The following is a 26,595-nucleotide window of genomic DNA, read 5'->3' as shown; positions in this document are numbered from 1 at the left end:
GACGTTTCGGGTCGAGACCCTTCTTCAGAGTTTAAAGGGAATGTGCAGGGCTTGTTTTTTAAACAGAGTGGTGGGCACTGCCCGGCCCATCACAGGTACTGACCTCCCCACTATCGAAGGGATCTGCAGGAGTCACTGCCTCAAAAAGGCAGCCAGCATCTCGCTGCTACCATGGGGGAGAAGGTACAGGGGCCTGAAAACCGTGATCTCCAGGTTCAAGAACAGCTTCTTCCCAACAACCATCAGGCTCTTGAACACTGTACAACATTAACTTTGGGGGAAAGATTTAATAGTAACCGGAGGGGTAACATTTTCACACAGAGGGTGGTGGGTGTATGGAACGAGCTGCCAGAGGAGGTAGTTGAGGCAGGGACATTTAGACAGGTGCATGTTTAGGATAGGTTCAGAGGAATATGGAACAAACGCAGGCAGGTGGGACTAGTGTAGATGGGGCATGTTGGTCGGTGTGGGTAAGTTGGGTAGAAGGGCCTGTTTCCACGCTGTGTGACACTTTCTCCACAGGTAGAATCACTTTTGAATTGATGGCAAGGTGTCGGGTTGATACACGAGCAGTAACAACATTGTACAGAGGGAATTTGGGATCCAAGTCCATCACTCCCTGAAAATACATCTGCCCCTCTGTTATCAGGCTTCTGAATGGCCCTTCCATAAGCTAGGGTACTGTCCGATTCACCTCTACCCCATTGCGGACATTGGACTTTGTCTCTGGAACTGATGCTACAATGCTGAGAACTATATTCCGCACTCTGTATCTTCCCCTTTGCTCTACCTATTGTACGGGTGTCAGGGGTTGTGGGGGGGAAGGGTAAGATTATTAAGGGATTGGACACGTTAGAGGCAGGAAACATGTTCCCAATGTTGGGGGAGTCCAGAACCAGGGACCACAGTTTAAGAATAAGGGGTAGGCCATTTAGAACGGAGATGAGGAAAATCTTTTTCAGTCAGAGAGTTGTGAATCTGTGGAATTCTCTGCCTCAGAAGGCAGTGGAGGCCAATTCTCTGAATGCATTCAAGAGAGAGCTAGATAGAGCTTTAAAGGATAGCGGAGTCAGGGGGTATGGGGAGAGGGCATGAATGGGGTACTGATTAAGAATGATCAGCCATGATCACATTGAATGGTGGTGCTGACTCAAAGGGCCGAATGGTCTACTCCTGCACCTATTGTCTGTTGTTTATTGTCTAAGGCAGGAGAATGGGGTTGAGAGGGAAAGAAAGATCAGCCATGATTGAATGGCGGAATAGACTTGTTGAGCCGGATGGGCTAATTCTGCTCCTATCATGTGAACATGGACTTGAGTTGAACCTGTTGTATTTATGTATAAATGTCCTTCATGGATAGGTTAGGTGAGTGGGCAAATGCATGGCAGATGCAGTATAATGTGGATAAATGTGAGGTTATCCACTTTGGTGGCAAGAACAGGAAAGCAAACTATTATCTGAATGATGGCCGATTAGGAAAAGGGGAGATGCAACGATACCTGGGTGTCGTGGTGCACCAGTCATTGAAAGTAGGCATGCAGGTGCAGCAGGCAGTGAAGAAAGCGAATGGTATGTTGGCATTCATAGCGAGGGGGTTTGAGTATAGGAGCAGGGAGGTTCTGCTGCAGTTGTACAGGGCCTTGGTGAGACCGCACCTGGAGTATTGTGTACAGTTTTGGTATCCTAATCTGAGGAAAGACATTCTTGCCATAGAGGAATACAGAGAAGGTTCACCAGATTGATTCCTGCGATGGCGGGACTTTTACTCGGCTTGTACTCGCTGGAATTTAGAAGATTGAGAGGGGATCTTATAGAAACTTACAAAATTCTTAAGGGGTTGGACAAGCTAGATGCAGGAAGATTGTTCCCGATGATGGGGAAGTCCAGAACAAGGGGCCACAATTTAAGGATAAGGGTCTTTTAGGACCGAGATGAGAAAGTTTTTTTTCACACAGAGTGGTGAATCTGCGGAATTCTCTGCCACAGAAGGTAGTTGAGGCCAGTTCATTGGCTATATTTAAGAGGGAGTTAGATGTGGCCTTTGTGGCTAAAGGGGTCAGGGCGTATGGAGAGAAGGCAGGTACAGGATACTGAGCTGGATGATCAGCCATGATCATATTGAATGGCGGTGCAGGCTCGAAGGGCCGAATGGCCTACTCCTGCACCTATTTTCTATGTTTCTACTCCCCCCCCCGATGCAGGAGCTTGATCGCCCTGACGCGGAGGGGCCGACCGCCGGCTACGGGAGCCAAGAAGGTTCGAGGCCCCCGACCGCTGCAGGACAAAGAAGGGAGGGATTGAAGTTTTGTTCACCTTCCATCACAGTGAGGAATGTGGAGGAGTCACTGTGGGGGATGTTTATGTTCAAATGTATTGTGTGTGTCCTGTTGCTTTTTATTGGTGTGACTGTACGGCAAATGGAATTCCTCGTATGTTGCAAAACATACTTGGCTAATTAAGTGTGATTGTGATTATGACATTCCACCCCTCCACCAGTCTGACTACGGTCACATTCTCCATTGTCAGTGAGGCTAAACGCAAATTGGCGGAACAGCATCTCATTTCACTTGGGCAGTGATAGATTGTTGATTAATGCAGGTGTCAGGGGTTAAGGGGAGAAGGCAGGAGAATGGGGTTAGGAGGGAGGGATAGATCAGCCATGATTGAATGGCGGAGGAGAAATGATGGGACGAATGGCCTAATTCTACTCCTATCACTTATGACCTAATGGCTCTGGGTCGTGTTGTAGAGCAGAGGGATCTAGAAGTGCAGGTACATGGTTCCTTGAAGGCGGAGTCACAGGTAAATAAGGTGGGCAAAAAGGGTTTTGGCAAATTGGCCTTCATCAGCCAGAGTAATATAGAAGATAGGAGGTCATGTTACAGTTGTATAAGACATTGGTGAGACTGCATTTAGAGTATTAATAATAATATATTCCTTTATTCGTCCCACACCGGGGATATTTACAGCGTTACAGCAGCAAAGTGGATAGCAAGAGATCATTCATTATAAAGAAAAGATACATAAATTGTCATCAGTTTTATGTGTGTCCTTAGCTGTTATTGTTGACTCGTCTGCTGGGAGCAGTGCTGGTTGTGCAGTCTCACAGCAGCGGGAAGGAAGGACCTCCTATATCTCTCCTTCACGCACTTGGGGTGAAGGAGTCTGTCACTGAAGGAGCTACTCAGTGCAATGACAGTGTCCTGCATGGGGTGGGAGTCGTTGTCCAGCAGCGATGTTAGTTTTGCCATCATCCTCTCTCCCACCGCCTGCACTGAGTCGAGGGGGCAACCCAGGACAGAGCTGGCCTTCCTGACCAGTTTGTCAAGTCTCTTCCCCTCCGCCGCTGAGATGCTGCTGCTCCAGCAGACCACTCCATAGAAAATGTGTTTGGTTCTGGGCACCATCTGGAAAGATGGTGTCAAGCTGGAAAGGGTTCAGAGCAGATTTACGAGGATGTTACCAGGACTCGAGGGCCTGAGCTGTAGGGAGAGGTTGAGTAGGCTGGGACTTTATTCCATGGAGCGCAGGAGGATGAGGGGTGATCTTGTCGAGGCATATAAGATCATGAGGAATACACCGGGTAGAATGTCTTGCCCAGAGTCGGGGAATCGAGAACCAGAGGACGTGGGTTTAAGGTGAGAGGGGAAATACCTTTTCCACACAGAGGGTGGTGGGTGTATGGAACGAGCTGCCAGAGGAAGTAGTTGAGGCAGGGACTATCGCAGCGTGTAAGAAACTGTTGGACAGGTGCATGGACAGGTTTAGGGGGACATTGGCCAAACGTGGGCAGGTGGGACTAGTGTTGCTGGGGCATGTTGGTCAATGTGAGCAGGGGGCCTGTTTCCATGCTGTACCACTCTATGGACAGGTACATTCCATTATTTAACCACTCATATCCACTTAGAATCAAATGAAGGCTCACTGTGGTTGGTGCAGTAGTGAAAAGCTAGCAGGCCTCCCAACATTTACAAATTCACAATTCTGATGTCCAAAATTCATAATATGCCGCGTAATGCAACTTTTCAGCAAAAAAAAAGTACGCACACCAAATGCGCGTACGTGTTGCACTACATTCACGTGTGAAAAACGACTATTATTTCCAACAGCCTGTAGTTCTTGGACTACATGTACAATGCCAGGCCTATCATGAGTATATTCTGCTATTAATAGAAAGGTTATTGAACACAAATACATCACAACGGTCCATGTCCCCCACCACCGCCCTCCCCCCCCCCCCCCATTCCCGCCTAACCCCTCCTCTCTTTCCTCCCCACCCCCCCCCCCCACTCCCCTGCACCCCATCCCCACTCAACATCAACGGGCCTCTCGCTACGGTGAGGCGAGGCTGGGCCAGGGGCGAGGCAGGGCCAGCGGTGATGTTTCACAGAGTGCTGGAGTAACTCAGCGGGTCAGGCAGCATCTGTGGAGAACATGGATAGGTGACGTTTCACAGAGTGCTGGAGTAACTCAGCGGGCCAGGCAGCATCTCTGGAGAACATGGATAGGTGACGAGAGCTAGATTGAGTTCATAGGGCTAGCGGAATCAAGGGATATGGGGATAAAGCAGGAACGGGGTAGATAGTGGATGATCAGCCATGATCATATTGAATGGCGGTGCTGGCTCGAAGGGCCGAATGGCCTCCTCCTGCACCTATTTTCTGTTTTTATGACCCACTGAGTTACTCCAGCACTCTGTTTTATATTTTTAGGGATACTGCATGGAAAGAGGCCCTTCGGCCCACCGAGTCCATGCTGACCATCGATCACCCGTTCATTCGTTCCATGTTGTCCCACTTTCTCATCCACTCCCTGAACACGAGAGGCAATTTACAGAGACCACTAATCTACAAACCTGCACGTCTTTGGAGTGTGGTAGGAAATACTCTTGGTTTCTGCCTACACCTTTGTTTTTCGGTCAGAAAATATCATGTGTGACTATATTGTTTTATATTTTGATACAATGATTTTGCACTATTTAACTTTCACAACTGTATGGTCAATCTGTTGTATTGTATTGACCGGAAAATCAATAAATAAAAATATATAATTTTTATAAACGGAGCACCCGTAGAAAACCCACGTGGTCACGGGGAGAACGTACAAACTCCGTACAGACAGCACCCTTAGTCAGGATGGAACCCGGGTCTGTGGCGCCGTGAGGCAGCAACTCTACTGCTGCACCACCGTGTCTTGATGGGTTGAATGGCCTAATTCTGCTCCTTGAACTTCTGAAGTGTTTTTAAATGTCAGCCATCACCCTGTCTGTGCATCTACTCCAGTAAATACACGTCACACACACTGAGTTTGTAATATTTACATGATCTAATCACAATCCATAGCTTACATCTACAGGCCATCACCTGCATCATCTTGAACACAAAATGAAACGACAGAAAATGAGGGCAGGGAAAAAATCAACATTTCAAGTTCATGGCAAAACCATCTGCTTTAAAAATGAAACAAGTTAATCTCTCCTTAAATTACAGTGCATTCGTTAAAATAATTCGAAAATAGACACAAAAGTGCTGGAGTAACTTAGCGGGTCAGGCAGCATCTGTGGAGAACATGGATAGGTGACGTTTCACAGAGTGCTGGAGTAACTCAGCGGGTCAGGCAGCATCTCTGGAGAGAAGGAATGGGTGACGTTTCGGGACAAGATCTTCAGACTAAGAGTCAGGAGAAAGGAAAATGAGATATAGGCGATAAAGGAAACAGGCCATTGTAAGCTGTGGGCTAGGTCAAAACGAGTTACAATGAGACTCAACAAGACGACTTTGAAGCTGGTAACTTGCGTAGGGAGGGAGGGAAGGGGATGCAAGAGCTACTTGAAGATAGAGAAATAAATATTCATACCCTTACACCCCCTCTCTCTCCATCGCTCCCCCACCCAAGATGTACCAGCTTCAGTCGTCTTGTTGAGTTTCATTGTCAGTAACACGTATTCAGAGCCCACAGCTAACAATGGCCAGTTTCCTTTATCGTTACTTTTTTACATATCTTTCCTTCATTTGTTCTATATCTCACTATATCACCGTCTATATCTTTCGTTTATTTTTCCCCACTCTCAGTCTGAAGGGTCTCGACCCAAAACGTCTCCCACTTTTTCCAGAGATGCTGCCTGACCCGCTGAGTTACTCCAGCACTCTGTGAAACATCACCTATCCATGTTCCCCACAGATGCTGCCCGACCCGCTGAGTTACTCCAGCACTCTGTGAAACGTCACTTGTCCATGTTCCCCACAGATGCTGCCTGACCCGCTGAGGTACTCCAGCGTTTTGTGTCCATCTTTGGTTCCTTGAAACTCGTTATAATTCTCTCGGTTCCACCAATCGCCCGTTAGAAATAAACGACCATCAGATCACTCAGGACATTTCCATCGCAGACAGGCCCGGACAGAGTGGATGTGGAGAAGATGTTTCCACTAGTGGGAGAGTCTAGGACCAGAGGGCACAGCCTCAGAATTAAAGGACGTTCCTTTAGGAAGGAGATGAGGAGGAATTTCTTTAGTCAGAGGGTGGTGAATCTGTGGAATTCTTTGCCACAGACGGCTGTGGAGGCCAAGTCAGTGGATATTTTTAAGGCAGAGATAGATAGATTCTTGATTAGTACAGGTGTCAGGGGTTATGGAGAGAAGGCAGGAGAATGGGGTTAGGAGGGAGAGATAGATCAGCCATGTTTGAATGGCGGAGTAGACTCGATGGGCCGAATGTCCTAATTCTGCTCCTATAAAACTATAAAAAGACTGGACAATCTAGACACAGAAAAATGTTCCCAATGTTGGGGGAGTCCAGAACCAGGGGCCACAGTCTTAGAATAAAGGTGAGGACATTTAAAACTGAGGCGAGAAGAAACCTTTTCACCCAGAGAGTTGTGAATTTGTGGAATTCTCTGCCACAGAGGGCAGTGGAAGCCAATTCACTGGATGAATTTAAAAGAGAGTTAGATAGAGCTCTAGGGGCTAGCGGAATCAAGGGATATGGGGAGAAGGCAGGCACGGGTTACTGATTGTGGATGATCCGCCATGATCACAATGAATTCCTCCTCATCTCCTGGCTTGAAGGGCCGAATGGCCTCCTCCTGCACCTAGTGTCTATGTTTCTATGACTTGTGACCTGATGAAAGCAGCTGCCATTCGGGCTGTAGTGTGGACGAGGCAGTGCAGACAGAGTGCAAAGTCTAAGCAACCTGCCAGCATTAAAAGGTTTTCACAAAACATCCACTTCAATGTGAGTGTGTTTCACATCTGACTCCTTGCTTAATATATACATATGTATACGATAGGACCGTAACATAAATTACACGCGGAGTTCAGGGCCGTTACTCTATGTACATTATCATACAAGGCTTGTTCTAATCCTATCAGGCACTAATTCAATGTATCAACACCGAGATATCAGTAGTTATTTCATCGCATGGTTTGTTTCAGTTAGGCCCTTCCCCACCGAGTCCACACCGACCAGCGATCCCCGCACACTAACACTATCCTACACACACTAGGGACAATTTACATCGGCTGATTAACCTACAGGTCTTTGATCAGTGCGGGTGTAAGGGTTTATGGGGAGAAGGCAGGAGAATGGGGTTAGGGGGGAGAGATAGATCAGCCATGATTGAATGGCGGAGTGGACTCGATGGGCCGAATGGCCCGATTCCGTACATATAACTTAATGAGTGCAGGAGGAAACCGGAGCACCCGGAGAAAACCCACACAGTCAAGATGGAGCCCGGGTCTCTGGTGCTGCGAGGCAGCAGCTCTACCCGCTGCACCACCACGCCGCCCGTGACTTTGTGCTGAGACTGCAGGGTCTTGCTGCGTGGGTACTCAGCTCACTGCAGGTCCGGAGGGGGTAACGCGGCCCCCATCATGATGCCCGTGGGCACAGGACCCCTGAGCTGCACGCTGGTGTGCAGGGTCTTGTTGCGTGGGTACTCAGCTCACTGCAGGTCCGGAGGGGGTAACGCGGCCCCCATCATGATGCCCGTGGGCACGGGACCCCTGAGCTGCACGCTGGTGTGCAGGGTCTTGTTGCGTGGGTACTCAGCTCACTGCAGGTCCGGAGGGGGTAAAGCGGGCCCCATCATGGTGCCTGTGGGCACGAGACGGGCCCCCTGATCTGCACGCAGGGTGTGCAGGGTCTCGCTGTGCGGGGACTCAGCTCACTGCAGGTCCGGAGGGGGTAACGCGGGCCCCATCATGATGCCCGTGGGCACGGATACGGGCCCCCTGATCTGCATGCTGGCCCCCATCATGGTGGGCAGGCTGCGGTTCCTGCGGATGCCCGCGTTAAGGTGTAGACCGCCGATGGGGCTGAGGGAGATGTGGGCCTGTCCGTCTCCCAGCAGCGTGGCCACAGAGCGCAGGCCCCGGCCACCATCCCCACTGTCCAGTGTGCCGTCTGGCGGCCGTGGTGCCGACTCCACCGCCTTGCCGATGCCCAGCCTCTTCACCCTGGCCACCAGGCCGATCCTGGACATGCTGACCTCTGTTTGGCTGTCCACATGTCTGGTGGTCTTCTCCCCCCTCAGCTCCTTCAGCAGCGAGCTGGCGGGCAGCGAGGCCAGGAAGGGGTCTTGGGGGCCGCTGGGGCCGCGGCTGTCAGGCCAGGGGCCGGGGGGCAGCAGGGGGGAGTTGGGAGGGGTGGAGGGCAGGGTGGGGGGTTTGGGCAGCTGCAGGCTGGGGCCCAGGCTCTGGTAGATGGCGGCTGAGATGCCCCTCTCCTTCAGCAGGCGCACCAGCCCCAGGGAGGTGCTGGTGGTGGTGGTGCCCTCCCTCAGGTTGGTGAACGACTCCGCCAGGCTCAGGCGACGCGGCGTACACGGGCTACCAGCAGGGGGCGAGCTCAGCGCACCCACACTCCCGCAAAACGAGGTGGGCAACACCTGGAGGCTGCAACACACAGAAACACAGTCAGTATACAGGACACAGCACACTGCACACGGTACACAGCACACAGTGCACGGTACACTGCACACAGTCGGTGCAGGAGGAGGCCATTCGGCCCTTTGAGCCAGCACCACCATTCAATGTGATCATGGCTGATCATCCACATTCAGTACCCCGTTCCTGCCTTCTCCCCATACCCCCTCACTCCGCTATCCTTAAGAGCTCTATCTAACTCTCTCTTGAATACATTCAGAGAATTGGCCTCCACTGCCTTCTGAGGCAGAGAATTCCACAGATTCACAACTCTCTGACTGAAAAAGTTTTTCCTCATCTCCGTTCTAAATGGCCCACCCCTTAATCTTAAACTGGCCCCTGGTTCTGGACTCCCCCAACATTGGGAACATGTTTCCTGCATCTAGCTTGTCCAGTCCTTTTTAATTTTTTACGTCTCTATAAGATCCCCCCTCATCCTTCTAAACTCAGTGTGGAAACAAGCCCATTACCCCAACCTAGACTCATAGAACACGGAAACAGACCCTTTGGCCCAACTTGCCCATACCTGACCAACGTTCCACATCTACACTGGCCCCCCCAGAGAGCCGTGCTGAACTACTATCTACCTTATTGGTGACCCTCGGACTATCTTTGATGGGACTTTACTGGCTTTACCTTGCACTAAACATTATTCCCTTATCCTGTATCTGTACACTGTAAATGGCTCGATTGTAATCATGTGTTGTCTTTCTGCTGACTGGTTAGCACGCAACCAGGTAAATTAAATGGATTAAAGGCAGATAAATCCCCAGGGCCAGATAGGCTGCATCCCAGAGTGCTTAAGGAAGTAGCCTCAGAAATAGTGGATGCATTAGTGATAATTTTTCAAAACTCTTTAGATTCTGGAGTAGTTCCTGAGGACTGGAGGGTAGCTAATGTAACCCCACTTTTTAAAAAGGGAGGGAGAGAGAAAACGGGGAATTATAGACCAGTTAGCCTAACATCGGTAGTGGGGAAAATGCTAGAGTCAGTTATTAAAGATGTGATAGCATTACATTTGGAAAGTGGTGAAATCATCGGACAAAGTCAGCATGGATTTACCAAAGGCAAATCATGTCTGACGAATCTTATAGAATTTTTCGAGGATGTAACTAGTAGAGTGGATAAGGGAGAACCAGTCGATGTGTTATATCTGGACTTTCAGAAGGCCTTCGACAAGGTCCCACATAGGAGATTGGTGTACAAACTTAAAGCACACGGTATTGAGGGTTCAGTGTTGAGGTGGATAGAAAATTGGTTGGCGGACAGGATGCAAAGAGTAGGAATAAACGGGTCCTTTTCGGAATGGCAGGCAGTGACTAGTGGGGTACCGCAAGGCTCAGTGCTGGGACCCCAGTTATTTACAGTGTATATTAATGATTTGGACGAGGGAATTGAATGCAACATCTCTAAGTTTGCGGATGACACGAAGCTGGGTGGCAGTGTTAGCTGCGAGGAGGATGCTAGGAGGCTGCAGAGTGACTTGGATAGATTAGGCGAGTGGGCAAATGCATGGCAGATGCAATATAATGTGGATAAATGTGAGGTTATCCACTTTGGCGGCAAGAACAGGAAAGCAGAGTATTACCTGAATGGTGACCGATTGGGAGAAGGGGAGATGCAACGTGACCTGGGTGTCATGGTGCACCAGTCATTGAAAGCAAGCGTGCAGGTGCAGCAGGCAGTGAAGAAAGCGAATGGTATGTTGGCATTCATAGCAAGAGGATTTGAGTTTAGGAGCAGGGAGGTTCTGCTGCAGTTGTACAGGGCCTTGGTGAGACCGCATCTGGAGTATTGTGTGCAGTTTTGGTCTCCTAACCTGAGGAAAGACGTTCTTGCCTTAGAGGGAGTACAGAGAAGGTTCACCAGATTGATCCCTGGGGTGGCGGGACTTTCATATGAAGAAAGACTAGATAGACTGGGCTTGTACTCGCTGGAATTTAGAAGACTGAGGGGGGATCTTATAGAAACATATAAAATTCTTAAGGGGTTGGAGAGGCTAGATGCGGGAAGATTGTTCCCGATGTTGGGGGAGTCCAGAACCAGGGGTCACAGCTTAAGGATAAGGGGGAAGTCTTTTAGGACCGAGATGAGAAAACATTTCTTCACACAGAGAGTGGTGAGTCTGTGGAATTCTCTGCCACAGAAGGTAGTTGAGGCCAGTTCATTGGCTATATTTAAGAGGGAGTTAGATGTGGCCCTTTTTGCTAAGGGGATCAGGGGGTATGGAGAGAAGGCAGGTACAGGCTACTGAGCTGAATGATCAGCCATGATCATATTGAATGGCGGTGCAGGCTCGAAGGGCCGAATGGCCTACTCCTGCACCTATTTTCTATGTTTCTATGTTTCTATGCAACAAAAGCTTTCCACTGTACCTCGGTACACGTGCCAATAAACTGAACTAAACTAACCTGTCGGGTTGGATTCTACAGCGTGAAAGTGGCACCACCAGATTCAACAACAGATCACTGAAAAATCCATCCACAAACTAGATGTAGCCTTGATCTTCCAACCTACCTCATCACAGACCTTGCACTTTTCCCTTGTAACTGCAAGATAAGATTTAACAGGATGTTGCCAGGACTAGAGGGTGTGAGCTACAGGGAGAGGTTGTGCAGGCTGGGACTCTATTCCTTGGAGCGCAGGAGGATGAGGGATGATTTTATAGTGCACAAAATCATGAGAGGACTAGATCGGGTAGATGCTGGTAGGCTGGTGCAGTAACTACATTTAATGGATATTTGGACAAGTCCATGGATAGGACAGGTTAAGAAGGATATTTGGCCAATGGCCCTCTAAATCTAGATAGACACAAAATACTGGAGTGACTCAACGGGTCAGGCAGCATCTGTGGAGAACATGGATAGGTGACGTTTCACAGAGTGCTGGAGTAACTCAGCGGGTCAGGCAGCATCTGTGGAGGGAAGGAATGGGTGATGTTTCGGATCGGAACCCTCCTTCAGACTGACTAAGATGGCAAGAACAAAACAGATCTGCCGAAAGCCTTGCTATCTGTATATCTCTGTCTGTCCAAATGTCTTGTATCCACATCTGTAGATTACGTTGCCCCCGTGGTCTCACTTGAGCCTGCGCCCTCTAGTTTTACAATCCTCTACCCTGGAGAAAAAGACCGTGGGTGCTCACTTTATTCGTGCCCCTCATGATCTTGTGCACCTCACTAAAGTCACCTTCTTCGCTTGGGCAGCTTGCAGCCCAGCGGTATGAACCTTGACTTCTCCAACTTTAGATAGTTCCTCTGTCCCTCTCTTCCCCTCCCCCTTCCCAGTTCTCCCTCTATCTTCCTGTCTCCACCTATATCCTATCTTTGTCCTGCCCCCGACATCAGTCTGAAGAAGGGTCTCGACCCGAAACGTCACCCATTCCTTCTCTCCCGAGATGCTGCCTGACCTGCTGAGTTACTCCAGCATCTTGTGAATAAAAACCTTCGATTTGTACCAGCATCTGCAGTTATTTTCCTTCACTAAAGTCACCCCTCAGCCTCTTACACTCCACAGAATAAAGTCCCAGCCTGTTCCCCCCTCTCCCTGTAACTCAAGCCCAGGTAACATCCTGGTGAATCTCAGTTTCAGTTCAGTTTATTGTCACATGTACCGAGTTACAGTGAAAAGCTTTTGTTGTGTGCTAACCAGTCAGCAGAAAGACAAAACATGATTACAATTGAGCCGTCCACAGTGTAAACATACATGATAAGGGAATAACGTTTAGTGCAAGGTAAAGCCAGTAAAATGTCCATCATCAGCTCTGACCTCCCCACCATCAAAGTGATTTACCAGTCACTGCCTCACAAAGGCAGCCAGCATCATCTGACCCACACCACCCTGGCCACACTCTCACTGACCCACACCACCCTGGCCACACTCTCACTGACCCACACCCCCCTGGCCACACTCCCACTGACCCACACCCCCCTGGCCACACTCTCACTGACCCACACCCCCCTGGCCACACTCTCACTGACCCACACCACCCTGGCCACACTCCCACTGACCCACACCACCCTGGCCACACTCTCACTGACCCACACCCCCCTGGCCCACATTCTCACTGACCCACACCACCCGGGCCACACTCTCACTGACCCACACCACCCTGGCCACACTCTCACTGACCCACACCACCCTGGCCACCCTCTCACTGACCCACACCCCCCTGGCCACATTCTCACTGACCCACACCACCCTGGCCACGCTCTCATCTCACCCCTGCCATGGGGAAGAAGGTCCAGGAGCCTGAAAACTGTAAGGTCCAGGTTCAGGAACAGCTCCTTCCTGCAGCCATCAGGCTGTTAAACACCACAACCTCCAATACGCTCGCAACTACACAGACTATTATTATTATTATTATTGTTTACAGTGCACTATGTTTACATATTGTGTTGTGCTGCATCAAATGTGGCCAGGGTGGTGTGGGTCAGTGAGAGTGTGGCCAGGGTGGTGTGGGTCTGCTGATGCTGGCTGCCTTTGTGAGGCAGTGACTCCGGTAAATCCCTGTGATGGTGGGGCGGTCAGAGCTGGTGATGGTGGGGCGGTCAGAGCTGGTGATGGCCCTGTGATGGTGGGGCGGTCAGAGCTGGTGATGGCCCTGTGATGGTGGGGCGGTCAGAGCTGGTGATGGCCCTGTGATGGTGGGGCGGTCAGAGCTGGTGATGGCCCTGTGATGGTGGGGCGGTCAGAGCTGGTGATGGCCCTGTGATGGTGGGGCGGTCAGAGCTGGTGATGGCCCTGTGATGGTGGGGCGGTCAGAGCTGGTGATGGCCCTGTGATGGTGGGGCGGTCAGAGCTGGTGATGGCCCTGTGATGGTGGGGCGGTCAGAGCTGGTGATGGACCGGGCTGTGTCCACAACATTTTGCAGTTGTCCGATCAAGGGCAGTCCAAGGGTGACCCGTGAGGCAGTTAGGACTGTAGCAAGCAACTGCAGATGCTGGTTTACACCGAAGAGAGACACAAATTGCTGGAGCGTCTGGAGAGAAGGAATGGGGGACAATTCAGGTGGAGACCCTTCTTCAGACTGACTGAATCTGGAGGTGTGCGTTTTCACATTTCTATACACTTCTGCACCCTCTCCAACATCATGACGTAGTAACATAACACTTGCTTAGGACTTTGTTCTCTTAAAAGAACTGCAAAAGAAAATAAAATGGAAACGAAAAATGATACCTGAGGTGATGGGTCAGTAAGTTGGAATTGTGAACATTCCTAGTTACTATTCCCACTTGTTTACAGTCCTACTGAAAATCATAAGGAGAAAGATGATCAAAACTTCAAAACAAAGCAAAAATTAAATTTTAAATGAATTCATGACTCTGATTTCTTACATATTTTCGATGTAATTGTTCATTAAATGATGAGAAAAATCTTTTGCCCCCCAATGAATAACCCCAACATTGGCACAGCGGGTAGAGCTGCTGCCTCACAGCGCCGGAGACCCGGGTTCCATCCCGACCACGGGTGCTGTCTGTACGGAGTTTGTACGTTCTCCCCGTGACCTGCGTGGGTTTTCTCTGGGAGCTCTGGCTTCCTCCCACACTCCAAAGACGTGCAGGTTTGTAGGTTAATTGTAAAAATTGTCCCATGTGCGAAACTGTGCCGACCCAAGTCGTGAAAAGTGTCGTGAAAAGCCACACTTTACGAGGATACAGGGAGAGGTTGAGCAGGCTGGGATAGTGAGCTATCCCATCTACACTAGTCCCACCTGCCTGCGCTTGGTCCATATCCCTCCAAACCTGTCCTATCCATGTACCTGTCCAACTTAAACGATGGGACAGTCCCAGCCTCAACTATCTCCTCTGGCAGCTTGTTCCATACACCCACCACCCTCTGTGTGAAAGGTTACTCCTCAGATTCCTATTAAATCTTTTCCCCTTCACCTTAAACCTTTGTCCTCTGGCCCTACTCTGGGCAAGAGACTCTGTGCATCTACCCGATCTATTCCTCTGATGATTTTATGCACCTCTATAAGATCACCCCTCATCCTCCTGCGCTCCATGGAATAGAGACCCAGCCTGCTCAACCTCTCCCTGGAGCTCACACCCTCTAGTCCTGGCAACATCCTCGTCAATCTTCTCTGAACCATTTCAAGCTTGACAATATCTTTCTATGTTTCTAGTGTTGTGGGCAGATGCAGAAACCATGGGGAGTGGGGAGTGGGGAGGTGGGGTGGCAGGGGGCAGGGTGGGGAGGGAGCAGATACCTGGTCTGGTTAAATCTGTTACACCGTACACATATAAAGTAATAAAAGGACTGGACAAGCTAGATGCAGGAGAAATGTTCCCGATGTTGGGGGAGTCCAGAACCAGGGGCCACAGTCTAAGAATAAAGAGGAGGCCATCTACCAGCTACAGGCCGGTCGGTGGCACTGACATCACACCTGATGAAGACACTGGAGTGTCTGGTCCTCGCCCATCTCCACCCCCTGGTGAGACCATCAATGGATCCACTGCAGTTCGCCTACCAGACTCGCATCGGGGTGGAGGACACCATCATCTACCTACAGAACAGAGCTCTCTCACACCTGGAGAGGCCGGATAGCACTGTGACAATCATGTTCTTTGATTTCTCCAGTGCATTCAACACCATCCAGCCCGGGGCTTCTGGGGGGCAAGCTGGAGCGCACAAGAGTGGATCACCACCTCACACCCTGGATTCTAGACTACCTCACCAACCGACCACAGTATGTGAGGACAGTCTCGGACAGGGTGGTCTACAGCACTGGGGTTCCGCAGGGAACAGTGCTAGCACCATTCTTGTTCACCCTGTACACTGCGATCTTCAGGCACAGCTCTGCAGACTCCTATCTACAGAAGTTCTCTGACAACTCTGCCATCGTCGGCCTCATCACGGGTGACGATGACAGGGCGTACAGAGAACTGATCAAGGAGTTTGTGGACTGGTGCCAGCGGAACTGCCTCCGGATCAACGCGGGGAAAACCAGGGAGATGGTGGTAGATTTCCGCAGGCGCAGCCAGGTCCCCCCGACACCGGTGAACATCCAGGGAATGGGCATCGAGAGGGTGGACTCTTATAAGTACCTGGGTGTCTACCTCAACAATAAACTGGACTGGACTGAAAACACCGATGCGCTATACAGAAAGGGCCAGAGCAGACTTTATCTGCTGAGGAGACTCGGGTCCTTTGGAGTGCAGGGGGCACTGCTAAGGACCTTCTACAACACGGTGGTGGCATCGGCCATTTTCTATGGAGTGGTCTGGTGGAGCAGCAGCACCTCAGCGGTGGAAGGGAAGAGACTCGACAAGCTGGTCAGGAAGGCCAGCTCTGTCCTGGGTTGCCCCCTCGACTCAGTGCAGGCGGTGGGAGAGGAGGATGATGGCAAAACTAACATCGCTGCTGGACAACGACTCCCACCCCATGCAGGACACTCACTGCACTGAGTAGCTCCTTCAGTGACAGACTCCTTCACCCCAAGTGCGTGAAGGAGAGATATAGGAGGTCCTTCCTTCCCGCTTGCTGTGAGACTGCACAACCAGCACTGCTCCCAACAGACCAGTCAACAATAACAGCTAAGGACACACAGAAAACTGATGACAATTTATGTATCTTTTCTTTATAATGAACGATCTCTTGCCCTCCACTTTGCCTCTGTAACACTGTAAATTTCCCCGGTGAGGGACGAATAAAGGAATATATTATTATTATTATTATTAAAACTTTTTCACCCAGAGAGTTGTGAATTTGTGGAATTCTCTGCCACAGAGGGCAGTGGAGGCCAATTCACAATTAAGAGAGTTAGATAGAGCTCTAGGGGCTAGTGGAATCAAGGGATATGGGAGAAGGCAGGCACGGGTTACTGATTGTGGATGATCAGCCATGATCATAATGAATGGCGGTGCTGGCTCGAAGGGCCAAATGGCCTCCTGGGTGAAAATGTTCCTTCCCATCTCAGTTTTAAACGGCCTCCCCTTTATTCTTAGACTGTGGCTCCTGGTTCTGGACTTCCCCAACATTGGGAACATTTTTCCTGCATCTAGCTTGTCCAGTCCTTTTATAATTTTATATGTTGAGAGGGAGATAGATCAGCCACGATTGAATTGCGGAGTGGACTCGATGGGCTGAATGGCCAAATTCTCCCATGTCTATTGGTCTTGAATCCACACCAACCATCGATCCCCGTTCACACCACTTCTACATTCTATTCTAATCCACTCCCTACACACTAGGACCACTTACAGAGGACCGATCACCCGACAAACCTGCACGTCTTTGGAGTGTGGGGGGAAACCGGAGCACCCGGAGAAAACCCACGCAGGTCACGGGGAGAACGTACAGACAGCACCCGTAGTCGGGATGGCACCCGGGTCTCCGGCGCTGTGAGGCAGCAACTCTACCGCTAATCCGTTCAGTAAAGGACAGTGTGGGGGTGGGGGGAAGAGGAGGGGGGGGGGGGAGGAGGGGAAGAGGGGGGGGGAAGGGGGAGGAGAGGGGGAAGGAGGGTGGGTGAGATGGGGGGTGGAGGGGGGAAGGGGGAGGAGGGGGAGAGGGGGAAGGAGGGGGGAGAGATGGGGGGGAGGGGGGAAGAGGGGGAGAGGAGGGGGAAGGAGGGGGGGAGAGGAGGGGGGAAGAGGAGGGACAGTGGAAGCCCCCACCCCTCCCAGAGGGGGAGGGAGACTCACCTGGACGTGAGGTGAGTGAGTTGATCGGAGGGGTGCAGAATACGACACGTGGTGACCGTGTAGGTGGAGCTCGTGCTGCACATGGATTTACCAGGGTAGTGGACTGGGGGAGAGAGAGAGAGAGGGAGGGAGAGGGGGAGGGAGAGGGGGGAGAGGGGGGGAGAGAGGGGGAGAGAGAGGGGGGGAGAGAGGGGGGAGAGAGGGGGGGAGAGAGGGGGGGAGAGAGGGGGGGAGAGAGGGGGGGAGAGAGGGGGGGAGAGAGGGAACAAGGCACAGCAGAAAAGGTACATCAGCAGCAGTTACAGTGAGAGTTCAGCATCGATCGTTAAGTGCGGCTGCAGCCGTCACCCGTCCGCTCCAAACCACCGGAGCACAGACGCAAGGAACTGCAGTGCCACTTCACCAAGAAAAGACACAGAGTGCTGGAGTGGGGGAGTGGTCAGTGTGGGGTTGGGGCAGTCAGTGTGGGGGTGGGGCAGTCAGTGTGGGGGTGGGGCAGTCAGTGTGGGGGTGGGGCAGTCAGTGTGGGGGTGGGGCAGTCAGTGTGGGGGTGGGGGAGTGGTCAGTGTGGGGGTGGGGCGGTCAGTGTGGGTAAGGGGAGTGGTCAGTGGGGGGGGGTGGTCAGTGTGGAGTGGGGGGAGTGGTCAGTGTGGGGGTGGGGGAGTGGTCAGTGTGGGGGTGGGGCAGTCAGTGTGGGGGGAGCGGTCAGTGTGGGGGTGGGGCAGTCAGTGTGGGGGGAGCGGTCAGTGTGGGGGTGGGGGAGTGGTCAGTGTGGGGGTGGGGCGGTCAGTGTGGGTAAGGGGAGTGGTCAGTGGGGGGGTGGTCAGTGTGGAGTGGGGGGAGTGGTCAGTGTGGGGGGGGAGCGGTCAGTGTGGGGGGGGGAGCGGTCAGTGTGGAGTGGGGGGGTGGTCACCTCTCATCTGGGGTCTCCCACGGGTGTGGGGTTGGCGGTGGGGGTGTGGTCGGTGTGGGGGAGTGGTCAGTGTGGGGGTGGGGGAGCGGTCAGTGTGGGGGGTGGGGCAGTCAGTGTGGGTGGGGGAGCGGTCAGTGTGGGGGTGGGGCAGTCAGTGTGGGGTGGGGGAGCGGTCAGTGTGGGGGTGGGGGAGCGGTCAGTGAGGGGGTGGGGGAGCGGTCAGTGTGGGGGTGGGGAGCAGTCAGTGTGGCGGTGGGGAGCGGTCAGTGTGGGGGTGGGGAGTGGTCAGTGTGGAGCGGGGGGGCAGTCAGTGTGGAGTGGGGGGTGTGGTCAGTGTGGGGGTGGGGCGGTCAGTGTGGGGGTGGGGGAGTGGTCAGTGTGGGGGTGGGGGAGTGGTCAGTGAGGGGCAGTCAGTGTGGGGGAGTGGTCAGTGTGGAGTGTGGGGATGGGGCAGTCATTGTGGGGGTGGGGGAGCGGTCAGTATGGGGGTGGGGCGGTCAGTGTGGGGGTGGGGCAGTCAGTGTGGGGTGGGGCGGTCAGTGTGGGGGTGAGGGAGCGGTCAGTGTGGGGGTGGGGCGGTCAGTGTGGGGGTGGGGGAGCGGTCAGTGTGGGGGTGGGGCAGTCAGTGTGGGGGTGGGGTAGCGGTCAGTGCGGGGGTGGGGCAGTCAGTGTGGGGGTGGGGGAGCGGTCAGTGCGGGGGTGGGGCAGTCAGTGTGGGGGTGGGGGAGCGGTCAGTGTGGGGGTGGGGGAGCGGTCAGTGTGGGGGTGGGGCAGTCAGTGTGGGGGTGTGGGAGCGGTCAGTGTGGGGGTGGGGGAGCGGTCAGTGTGAGGGTGGGGGAGCGGTCAGTGTGGGGGGGGCAGTCAGTGTGGGGGTGGGGCAGTCAGTGTGGGGGTGGGGCGGTCAGTGTGGGGGTGGGGGAGCGGTCAGTGTGGGGGTGGGGAGCGGTCAGTGTGGGGGTGGGGCGGTCAGTGTGGAGTGGGGGGTGTGGTCAGTGTGGGGGTGGGGAGCGGTCAGTGTGGGGGAGCGGTCAGTGTGGGGGAGCGGTCAGTGTGGGGGTGGGGGAGCGGTCAGTGTGGGGGTGGGGCGGTCAGTGTGGAGTGGGGGGTGTGGGGGTGGGGAGCAGTCAGTGTGGGGGAGCGGTCAGTGTGGGGGAGTGGTCAGTGTGGAGCGGGGGGGGCAGTCAGTGTGGAGTGGGGGTGTGGTCAGTGTGGGGGTGGGGAGTGGTCAGTGTGGGGGGTGTGGTCAGTGTGGGGGTGGGGAAGTGGTCAGTGTGGGGGAGTGGTCAGTGTGGGGGAGTGGTCAGTGTGGAGCGGGGGGGGCAGTCAGTGTGGAGTGGTGGGTGTGGTCAGTGTGGGGCTGGGGAGTGGTCAGTGTGGGGAGGGTTCAGTGTGGGGGAGTGGTCAGTGTGGGGGTGGGGCGATCAGTGTGGGGGTGGGGCAGTCAGTGTGGGGGTGGGGGAGTGGTCAGTGTGGGGGTGGGGTGGTCAGTGTGGGGGTGGGGCGGTCAGTGTGGGGGGTGGGGAGTGGTCAGTGTGGGGGTGGGGTGGTCAGTGTGGGGGTGGGGCAGTCAGTGTGGGGGTGGGGGAGCGGTCAGTGTGGGGGTGGGGTGGTCAGTGTGGGGGTAAGGGGAGTGGTCAGTGTGGGGGTGGTCAGTGTGGAGTGGGGGAGTGGTCAGTGTGGGGGTGGGGCGGTCAGTGTGGGGGTGGGGCGGTCAGTGTGGGGGTGGAGCAGTCAGTGTGGGGGTGGGGCGGTCAGTGCGGGGGTGGGGCAGTCAATGTGGGGGTGGGGGAGTGGTCAGTGTGGGGGTGGGGTTGTCAGTGTGGGGGTGGGGCGGTCAGTGTGGGGGTGGGGGAGTGGTCAGTGTGGGGGTGGGTTGGTCAGTGTGTGGGTGGGGCAGTCAGTGTGGGGGTGGGGCAGTCAGTGTGGGGGTGGGGCGATCAGTGTGGGGGTGGGGCGGTCAGTGTGGGGGTGGGGCAGTCATTGTGGGGGTGGGGCAGTCAGTGTGGGGGTGGGGCGGTCAGTGTGGGGGTGGTCAGTGTGGAGTGGGGGGTGTGGTCAGTGTGGGTGGGGGGAGCGGTCAGTGTGGGGGTGGTCAGTGTGGGGGTGGGGAGCGGTCAGTGTGGGGGTGGGGAACGGTCAGTGTGGGGGAGTGGTCAGTGTGGAGCGGGGGGGCAGTCAGTGTGGAGTGGGGGTGTGTGGTCAGTGTGGGGGTGGGGGAGTGGTCAGTGTGGGGGAGTGGTCAGTGTGGGGGTGGGGGAGTGGTCAGTGTGGCGGTGGGGGAGTGGTCAGTGAGGGGCAGTCAGTGTGGGGGTGGGGCAGTCAGTGTGGGGGTGGGGCAGTCAGTGTGGGGGAGCGGTCAGTGTGGGGGATTGGTCAGTGTGGGGGAGTGGTCAGTGTGGGGGTGGGGCGGTCAGTGTGGAGTGGGGGGTGTGGTCAGTGTGGGGGTGGGGAGCGGTCAGTGTGGGGGAGCGGTCAGTGTGGGGGAGCGGTCAGTGTGGGGGTGGGGGAGCGGTCAGTGTGGGGGTGGGGCGGTCAGTGTGGAGTGGGGGGTGGGGAGCAGTCAGTGTGGGGGAGCGGTCAGTGCGGGGGAGTGGTCAGTGTGGAGCGGGGGGGGGGCAGTCAGTGTGGAGTGGGGTGTGGTCAGTGTGGGGGTGGGGAGTGGTCAGTGTGGGGGGTGTGGTCAGTGTGGGGGTGGGGAGTGGTCAGTGTGGGGGAGTGGTCAGTGTGGGGGAGTGGTCAGTGTGGAGCGGGGGGGGCAGTCAGTGTGGAGTGGTGGGTGTGGTCAGTGTGGGGCTGGGGAGTGGTCAGTGTGGGGAGTGTTCAGTGTGGGGGAGTGGTCAGTGTGGGGGTGGGGCGATCAGTGTGGGGGTGGGGCAGTCAGTGTGGGGGTGGGGGAGTGGTCAGTGTGGGGGTGGGGTGGTCAGTGTGGGGGTGGGGCGGTCAGTGTGGGGGTGGGGAGTGGTCAGTGTGGGGGTGGGGTGGTCAGTGTGGGGGTGGGGCAGTCAGTGTGGGGGTGGGGGAGCGGTCAGTGTGGGGGTGGGGTGGTCAGTGTGGGGGTAAGGGGAGTGGTCAGTGTGGGGGTGGTCAGTGTGGAGTGGGGGAGTGGTCAGTGTGGGGGTGGGGCGGTCAGTGTGGGGGTGGGGGAGTGGTCAGTGTGGGGGTGGGTTGGTCAGTGTGTGGGTGGGGCAGTCAGTGTGGGGGTGGGGCAGTCAGTGTGGGGGTGGGGCGATCAGTGTGGGGGTGGGCGGTCAGTGTGGGGGTGGGGCAGTCATTGTGGGGGTGGGGCAGTCAGTGTGGGGGTGGGGCGGTCAGTGTGGGGGTGGTCAGTGTGGAGTGGGGGGTGTGGTCAGTGTGGGTGGGGGGAGCGGTCAGTGTGGGGGTGGTCAGTGTGGGGGTGGGGAGCGGTCAGTGTGGGGGTGGGGAACGGTCAGTGTGGGGGAGTGGTCAGTGTGGAGCGGGGGGGCAGTCAGTGTGGAGTGGGGGTGTGTGGTCAGTGTGGGGGTGGGGGAGTGGTCAGTGTGGGGGAGTGGTCAGTGTGGGGGTGGGGGAGTGGTCAGTGTGGGGGTGGGGGAGTGGTCAGTGAGGGGCAGTCAGTGTGGGGGTGGGGCAGTCAGTGTGGGGATGGGGCAGTCAGTGTGGGGGTGGGGGAGCGGTCAGTATGGGGGTGGGGCGGTCAGTGTGGGGGTGGGGCAGTCAGTGTGGGGGTGGGGCGGTCAGTGTGGGGGTGAGGGAGCGGTCAGTGTGGGGGTGGGGCGGTCAGTGTGGGGGTGGGGGAGCGGTCAGTGTGGGGGTGGGGCAGTCAGTGTGGGGGTGGGGGAGCGGTCAGTGCGGGGGTGGGGCAGTCAGTGTGGGGGTGGGGGAGCGGTCAGTGCGGGGGTGGGGCAGTCAGTGTGGGGGTGGGGGAGCGGTCAGTGTGGGGGTGGGGGAGCGGTCAGTGTGGGGGTGGGGCAGTCAGTGTGGGGGTGTGGGAGCGGTCAGTGTGGGGGTGGGGGAGCGGTCAGTGTGAGGGTGGGGGAGCGGTCAGTGTGGGGGGGGCAGTCAGTGTGGGGGTGGGGCAGTCAGTGTGGGGGTGGGGCGGTCAGTGTGGGGGTGGGGGAGCGGTCAGTGTGGGGGTGGGGAGCGGTCAGTGTGGGGGTGGGGCGGTCAGTGTGGAGTGGGGGGTGTGGTCAGTGTGGGGGTGGGGAGCGGTCAGTGTGGGGGAGCGGTCAGTGTGGGGGAGCGGTCAGTGTGGGGGTGGGGGAGCGGTCAGTGTGGGTGGGGCGGTCAGTGTGGAGTGGGGGGTGTGGGGGTGGGGAGCAGTCAGTGTGGGGGAGCGGTCAGTGTGGGGGAGTGGTCAGTGTGGAGCGGGGGGGGCAGTCAGTGTGGAGTGGGGGTGTGGTCAGTGTGGGGGTGGGGAGTGGTCAGTGTGGGGGGTGTGGTCAGTGTGGGGGTGGGGAGTGGTCAGTGTGGGGGAGTGGTCAGTGTGGGGGAGTGGTCAGTGTGGAGCGGGGGGGGGCAGTCAGTGTGGAGTGGTGGGTGTGGTCAGTGTGGGGCTGGGGAGTGGTCAGTGTGGGGAGGGTTCAGTGTGGGGGAGTGGTCAGTGTGGGGGTGGGGCGATCAGTGTGGGGGTGGGGCAGTCAGTGTGGGGGTGGGGGAGTGGTCAGTGTGGGGGTGGGGTGGTCAGTGTGGGGGTGGGGCGGTCAGTGTGGGGGTGGGGGAGTGGTCAGTGTGGGGGTGGGGTGGTCAGTGTGGGGGTGGGGCAGTCAGTGTGGGGGTGGGGGAGCGGTCAGTGTGGGGGTGGGGTGGTCAGTGTGGGGGTAAGGGGAGTGGTCAGTGTGGGGGTGGTCCAGTGTGGAGTGGGGGAGTGGTCAGTGTGGGGGTGGGGCGGTCAGTGTGGGGGTGGGGCGGTCAGTGTGGGGGTGGGGCAGTCAGTGTGGGGGTGGGGCGGTCAGTGCGGGGGTGGGGCAGTCAATGTGGGGTGGGGGAGTGGTCAGTGTGGGGGTGGGGTTGTCAGTGTGGGGGTGGGGCGGTCAGTGTGGGGGTGGGGGAGTGGTCAGTGTGGGGGTGGGTTGGTCAGTGTGTGGGTGGGGCAGTCAGTGTGGGGGTGGGGCAGTCAGTGTGGGGGTGGGGCGATCAGTGTGGGGGTGGGGCGGTCAGTGTGGGGGTGGGGCAGTCATTGTGGGGGTGGGGCAGTCAGTGTGGGGGTGGGGCGGTCAGTGTGGGGGTGGTCAGTGTGGAGTGGGGGGTGTGGTCAGTGTGGGTGGGGGGAGCGGTCAGTGTGGGGGTGGTCAGTGTGGGGGTGGGGAGCGGTCAGTGTGGGGGTGGGGAACGGTCAGTGTGGGGGAGTGGTCAGTGTGGAGCGGGGGGGCAGTCAGTGTGGAGTGGGGGTGTGTGGTCAGTGTGGGGGTGGGGGAGTGGTCAGTGTGGGGGAGTGGTCAGTGTGGGGGTGGGGGAGTGGTCAGTGTGGGGGTGGGGGAGTGGTCAGTGAGGGGCAGTCAGTGTGGGGGTGGGGCAGTCAGTGTGGGGGTGGGGCAGTCAGTGTGGGGGAGCGGTCAGTGTGGGGGATTGGTCAGTGTGGGGGAGTGGTCAGTGTGGGGGTGGGGAAGTGGTCAGTGTGGGGTGGGGGAGTGGTCAGTGTGGGGCAGTCAGTGTGGGGGTGGGGCAGTCAGTGTGGGGGTGGGGCGGTCAGTGTGGGGGTGGGGCGGTCAGTGTGGGGGTGGGGGAGCGGTCAGTGTGGGGTTGGGGCAGTCAGTGTGGGGGTGGGGCGGTCAGTGTGGGGTTGGGGGAGCGGTCAGTGTGGGGGTGGTCAGTGTGGAGTGGGGGGAGTGGTCAGTGTGGGGGTGGGGGAGTGGTCAGTGTGGGGGTGGGGTGGTCAGTGTGGGGGTGGTCAGTGTGGAGTGGGGGGAGTGGTCAGTGCGGGGGTGGGGCAGTCAGTGTGGGGGTGGGGCAGTCAGTGTGGGGGTGGGGGAGCGGTCAGTGTGGGGGTGGGGTGGTCAGTGTGGGGGTAAGGGGAGTGGTCAGTGTGGGGGTGGTCAGTGTGGAGTGGGGGAGTGGTCAGTGTGGGGGTGGGCGGTCAGTGTGGGGGTGGGGCGGTCAGTGTGGGGGTGGGGCAGTCAGTGTGGGGGTGGGGCGGTCAGTGCGGGGGTGGGGCAGTCAGTGTGGGGGTGGGGGAGTGGTCAGTGTGGGGGTGGGGTTGTCAGTGTGGGGGTGGGGCGGTCAGTGTGGGGGTGGGGGAGTGGTCAGTGTGGGGGTGGGTTGGTCAGTGTGTGGGTGGGGCAGTCAGTGTGGGGGTGGGGCAGTCAGTGTGGGGGTGGGGCGATCAGTGTGGGGGTGGGGCGGTCAGTGTGGGGGTGGGGCAGTCATTGTGGGGGTGGGGCAGTCAGTGTGGGGGTGGGGCGGTCAGTGTTGGGGGTGGGGCGGTCAGTGTGGGGGTGGTCAGTGTGGAGTGGGGGGTGTGGTCAGTGTGGGTGGGGGGAGCGGTCAGTGTGGGGGTGGTCAGTGTGGGGGTGGGGAGCGGTCAGTGTGGGGGTGGGGAACGGTCAGTGTGGGGGAGTGGTCAGTGTGGAGCGGGGGGGCAGTCAGTGTGGAGTGGGGGGGTGTGGTCAGTGTGGGGTGGGGGAGTGGTCAGTGTGGGGGAGTGGTCAGTGTGGGGGTGGGGGAGTGGTCAGTGTGGGGGTGGGGGAGTGGTCAGTGAGGGGCAGTCAGTGTGGGGGTGGGGCAGTCAGTGTGGGGGTGGGGCAGTCAGTGTGGGGGAGCGGTCAGTGTGGGGGATTGGTCAGTGTGGGGGAGTGGTCAGTGTGGGGGTGGGGGAAGTGGTCAGTGTGGGGGTGGGGGAGTGGTCAGTGTGGGGCAGTCAGTGTGGGGGTGGGGCAGTCAGTGTGGGGGTGGGGCGGTCAGTGTGGGGGTGGGGCGGTCAGTGTGGGGGTGGGGGAGCGGTCAGTGTGGGGTTGGGGCAGTCAGTGTGGGGGTGGGGCGGCCAGTGTGGGGTTGGGGGAGCGGTCAGTGTGGGGGTGGTCAGTGTGGAGTGGGGGGAGTGGTCAGTGTGGGGGGTGGGGCGGTCAGTGTGGGGGTGGGGCGGTCAGTGTGGGGGTGGGGCAGTCAGTGTGGGGGTGGGGCGGTCAGTGCGGGGGTGGGGCAGTCAGTGTGGGGGTGGGGGAGTGGTCAGTGTGGGGGTGGGGTTGTCAGTGTGGGGGTGGGGGCGGTCAGTGTGGGGGTGGGGGAGTGGTCAGTGTGGGGGTGGGTTGGTCAGTGTGTGGGTGGGGCAGTCAGTGTGGGGGTGGGGCAGTCAGTGTGGGGGTGGGGCGATCAGTGTGGGGGTGGGGCGGTCAGTGTGGGGGTGGGGCAGTCATTGTGGGGGTGGGGCAGTCAGTGTGGGGGTGGGGCGGTCAGTGTGGGGGTGGTCAGTGTGGAGTGGGGGGTGTGGTCAGTGTGGGTGGGGGGAGCGGTCAGTGTGGGGGTGGTCAGTGTGGGGGTGGGGAGCGGTCAGTGTGGGGGTGGGGAACGGTCAGTGTGGGGGAGTGGTCAGTGTGGAGCGGGGGGGCAGTCAGTGTGGAGTGGGGGGGTGTGGTCAGTGTGGGGTGGGGGAGTGGTCAGTGTGGGGGAGTGGTCAGTGTGGGGGTGGGGGAGTGGTCAGTGTGGGGGTGGGGGAGTGGTCAGTGAGGGGCAGTCAGTGTGGGGGTGGGGCAGTCAGTGTGGGGGTGGGGCAGTCAGTGTGGGGGAGCGGTCAGTGTGGGGGATTGGTCAGTGTGGGGGAGTGGTCAGTGTGGGGGTGGGGAAGTGGTCAGTGTGGGGGTGGGGGAGTGGTCAGTGTGGGGCAGTCAGTGTGGGGGTGGGGCAGTCAGTGTGGGGGTGGGGCGGTCAGTGTGGGGGTGGGGCGGTCAGTGTGGGGGTGGGGGAGCGGTCAGTGTGGGGTTGGGGCAGTCAGTGTGGGGGTGGGGCGGCCAGTGTGGGGTTGGGGGAGCGGTCAGTGTGGGGGTGGTCAGTGTGGAGTGGGGGGAGTGGTCAGTGTGGGGGTGGGGGAGTGGTCAGTGTGGGGGTGGGGTGGTCAGTGTGGGGGTGGTCAGTGTGGAGTGGGGGGAGTGGTCAGTGCGGGGGTGGGGCAGTCAGTGTGGGGGTGGGGCAGTCAGTGTGGGGG

The 26,595-nt window shown here is 56.9% G+C and overlaps 1 protein-coding gene across 1 annotated transcript in view; it reads right to left on the bottom strand.

Annotated features, from left to right (window-relative positions):
• Positions 1-4,310: 4,310 nt before the first annotated feature.
• LOC144610980 (uncharacterized) overlaps positions 4,311-26,595 on the bottom strand; it is a 142,008-nt gene continuing 119,723 nt past the window's right edge. Inside the window, exons 8-9 of the mRNA XM_078430044.1 lie at positions 17,570-17,672; positions 4,311-8,891 (exon numbers count right to left, since the gene is read on the bottom strand). Of these exons, the coding sequence (XP_078286170.1) occupies positions 8,162-8,891; positions 17,570-17,672 (833 nt within the window). The 3' untranslated portion in view covers positions 4,311-8,161. The remainder of the gene's footprint in view (positions 8,892-17,569; positions 17,673-26,595) is intronic.

This window comes from Rhinoraja longicauda, chromosome 2 (genome assembly GCF_053455715.1).
Source record: "Rhinoraja longicauda isolate Sanriku21f chromosome 2, sRhiLon1.1, whole genome shotgun sequence".
Classification (NCBI taxonomy): domain Eukaryota; kingdom Metazoa; phylum Chordata; class Chondrichthyes; order Rajiformes; family Arhynchobatidae; genus Rhinoraja; species Rhinoraja longicauda.
Note: the sequence above shows the minus strand (reverse complement) of the source record. Positions and strands in the feature narration are given on the sequence as shown.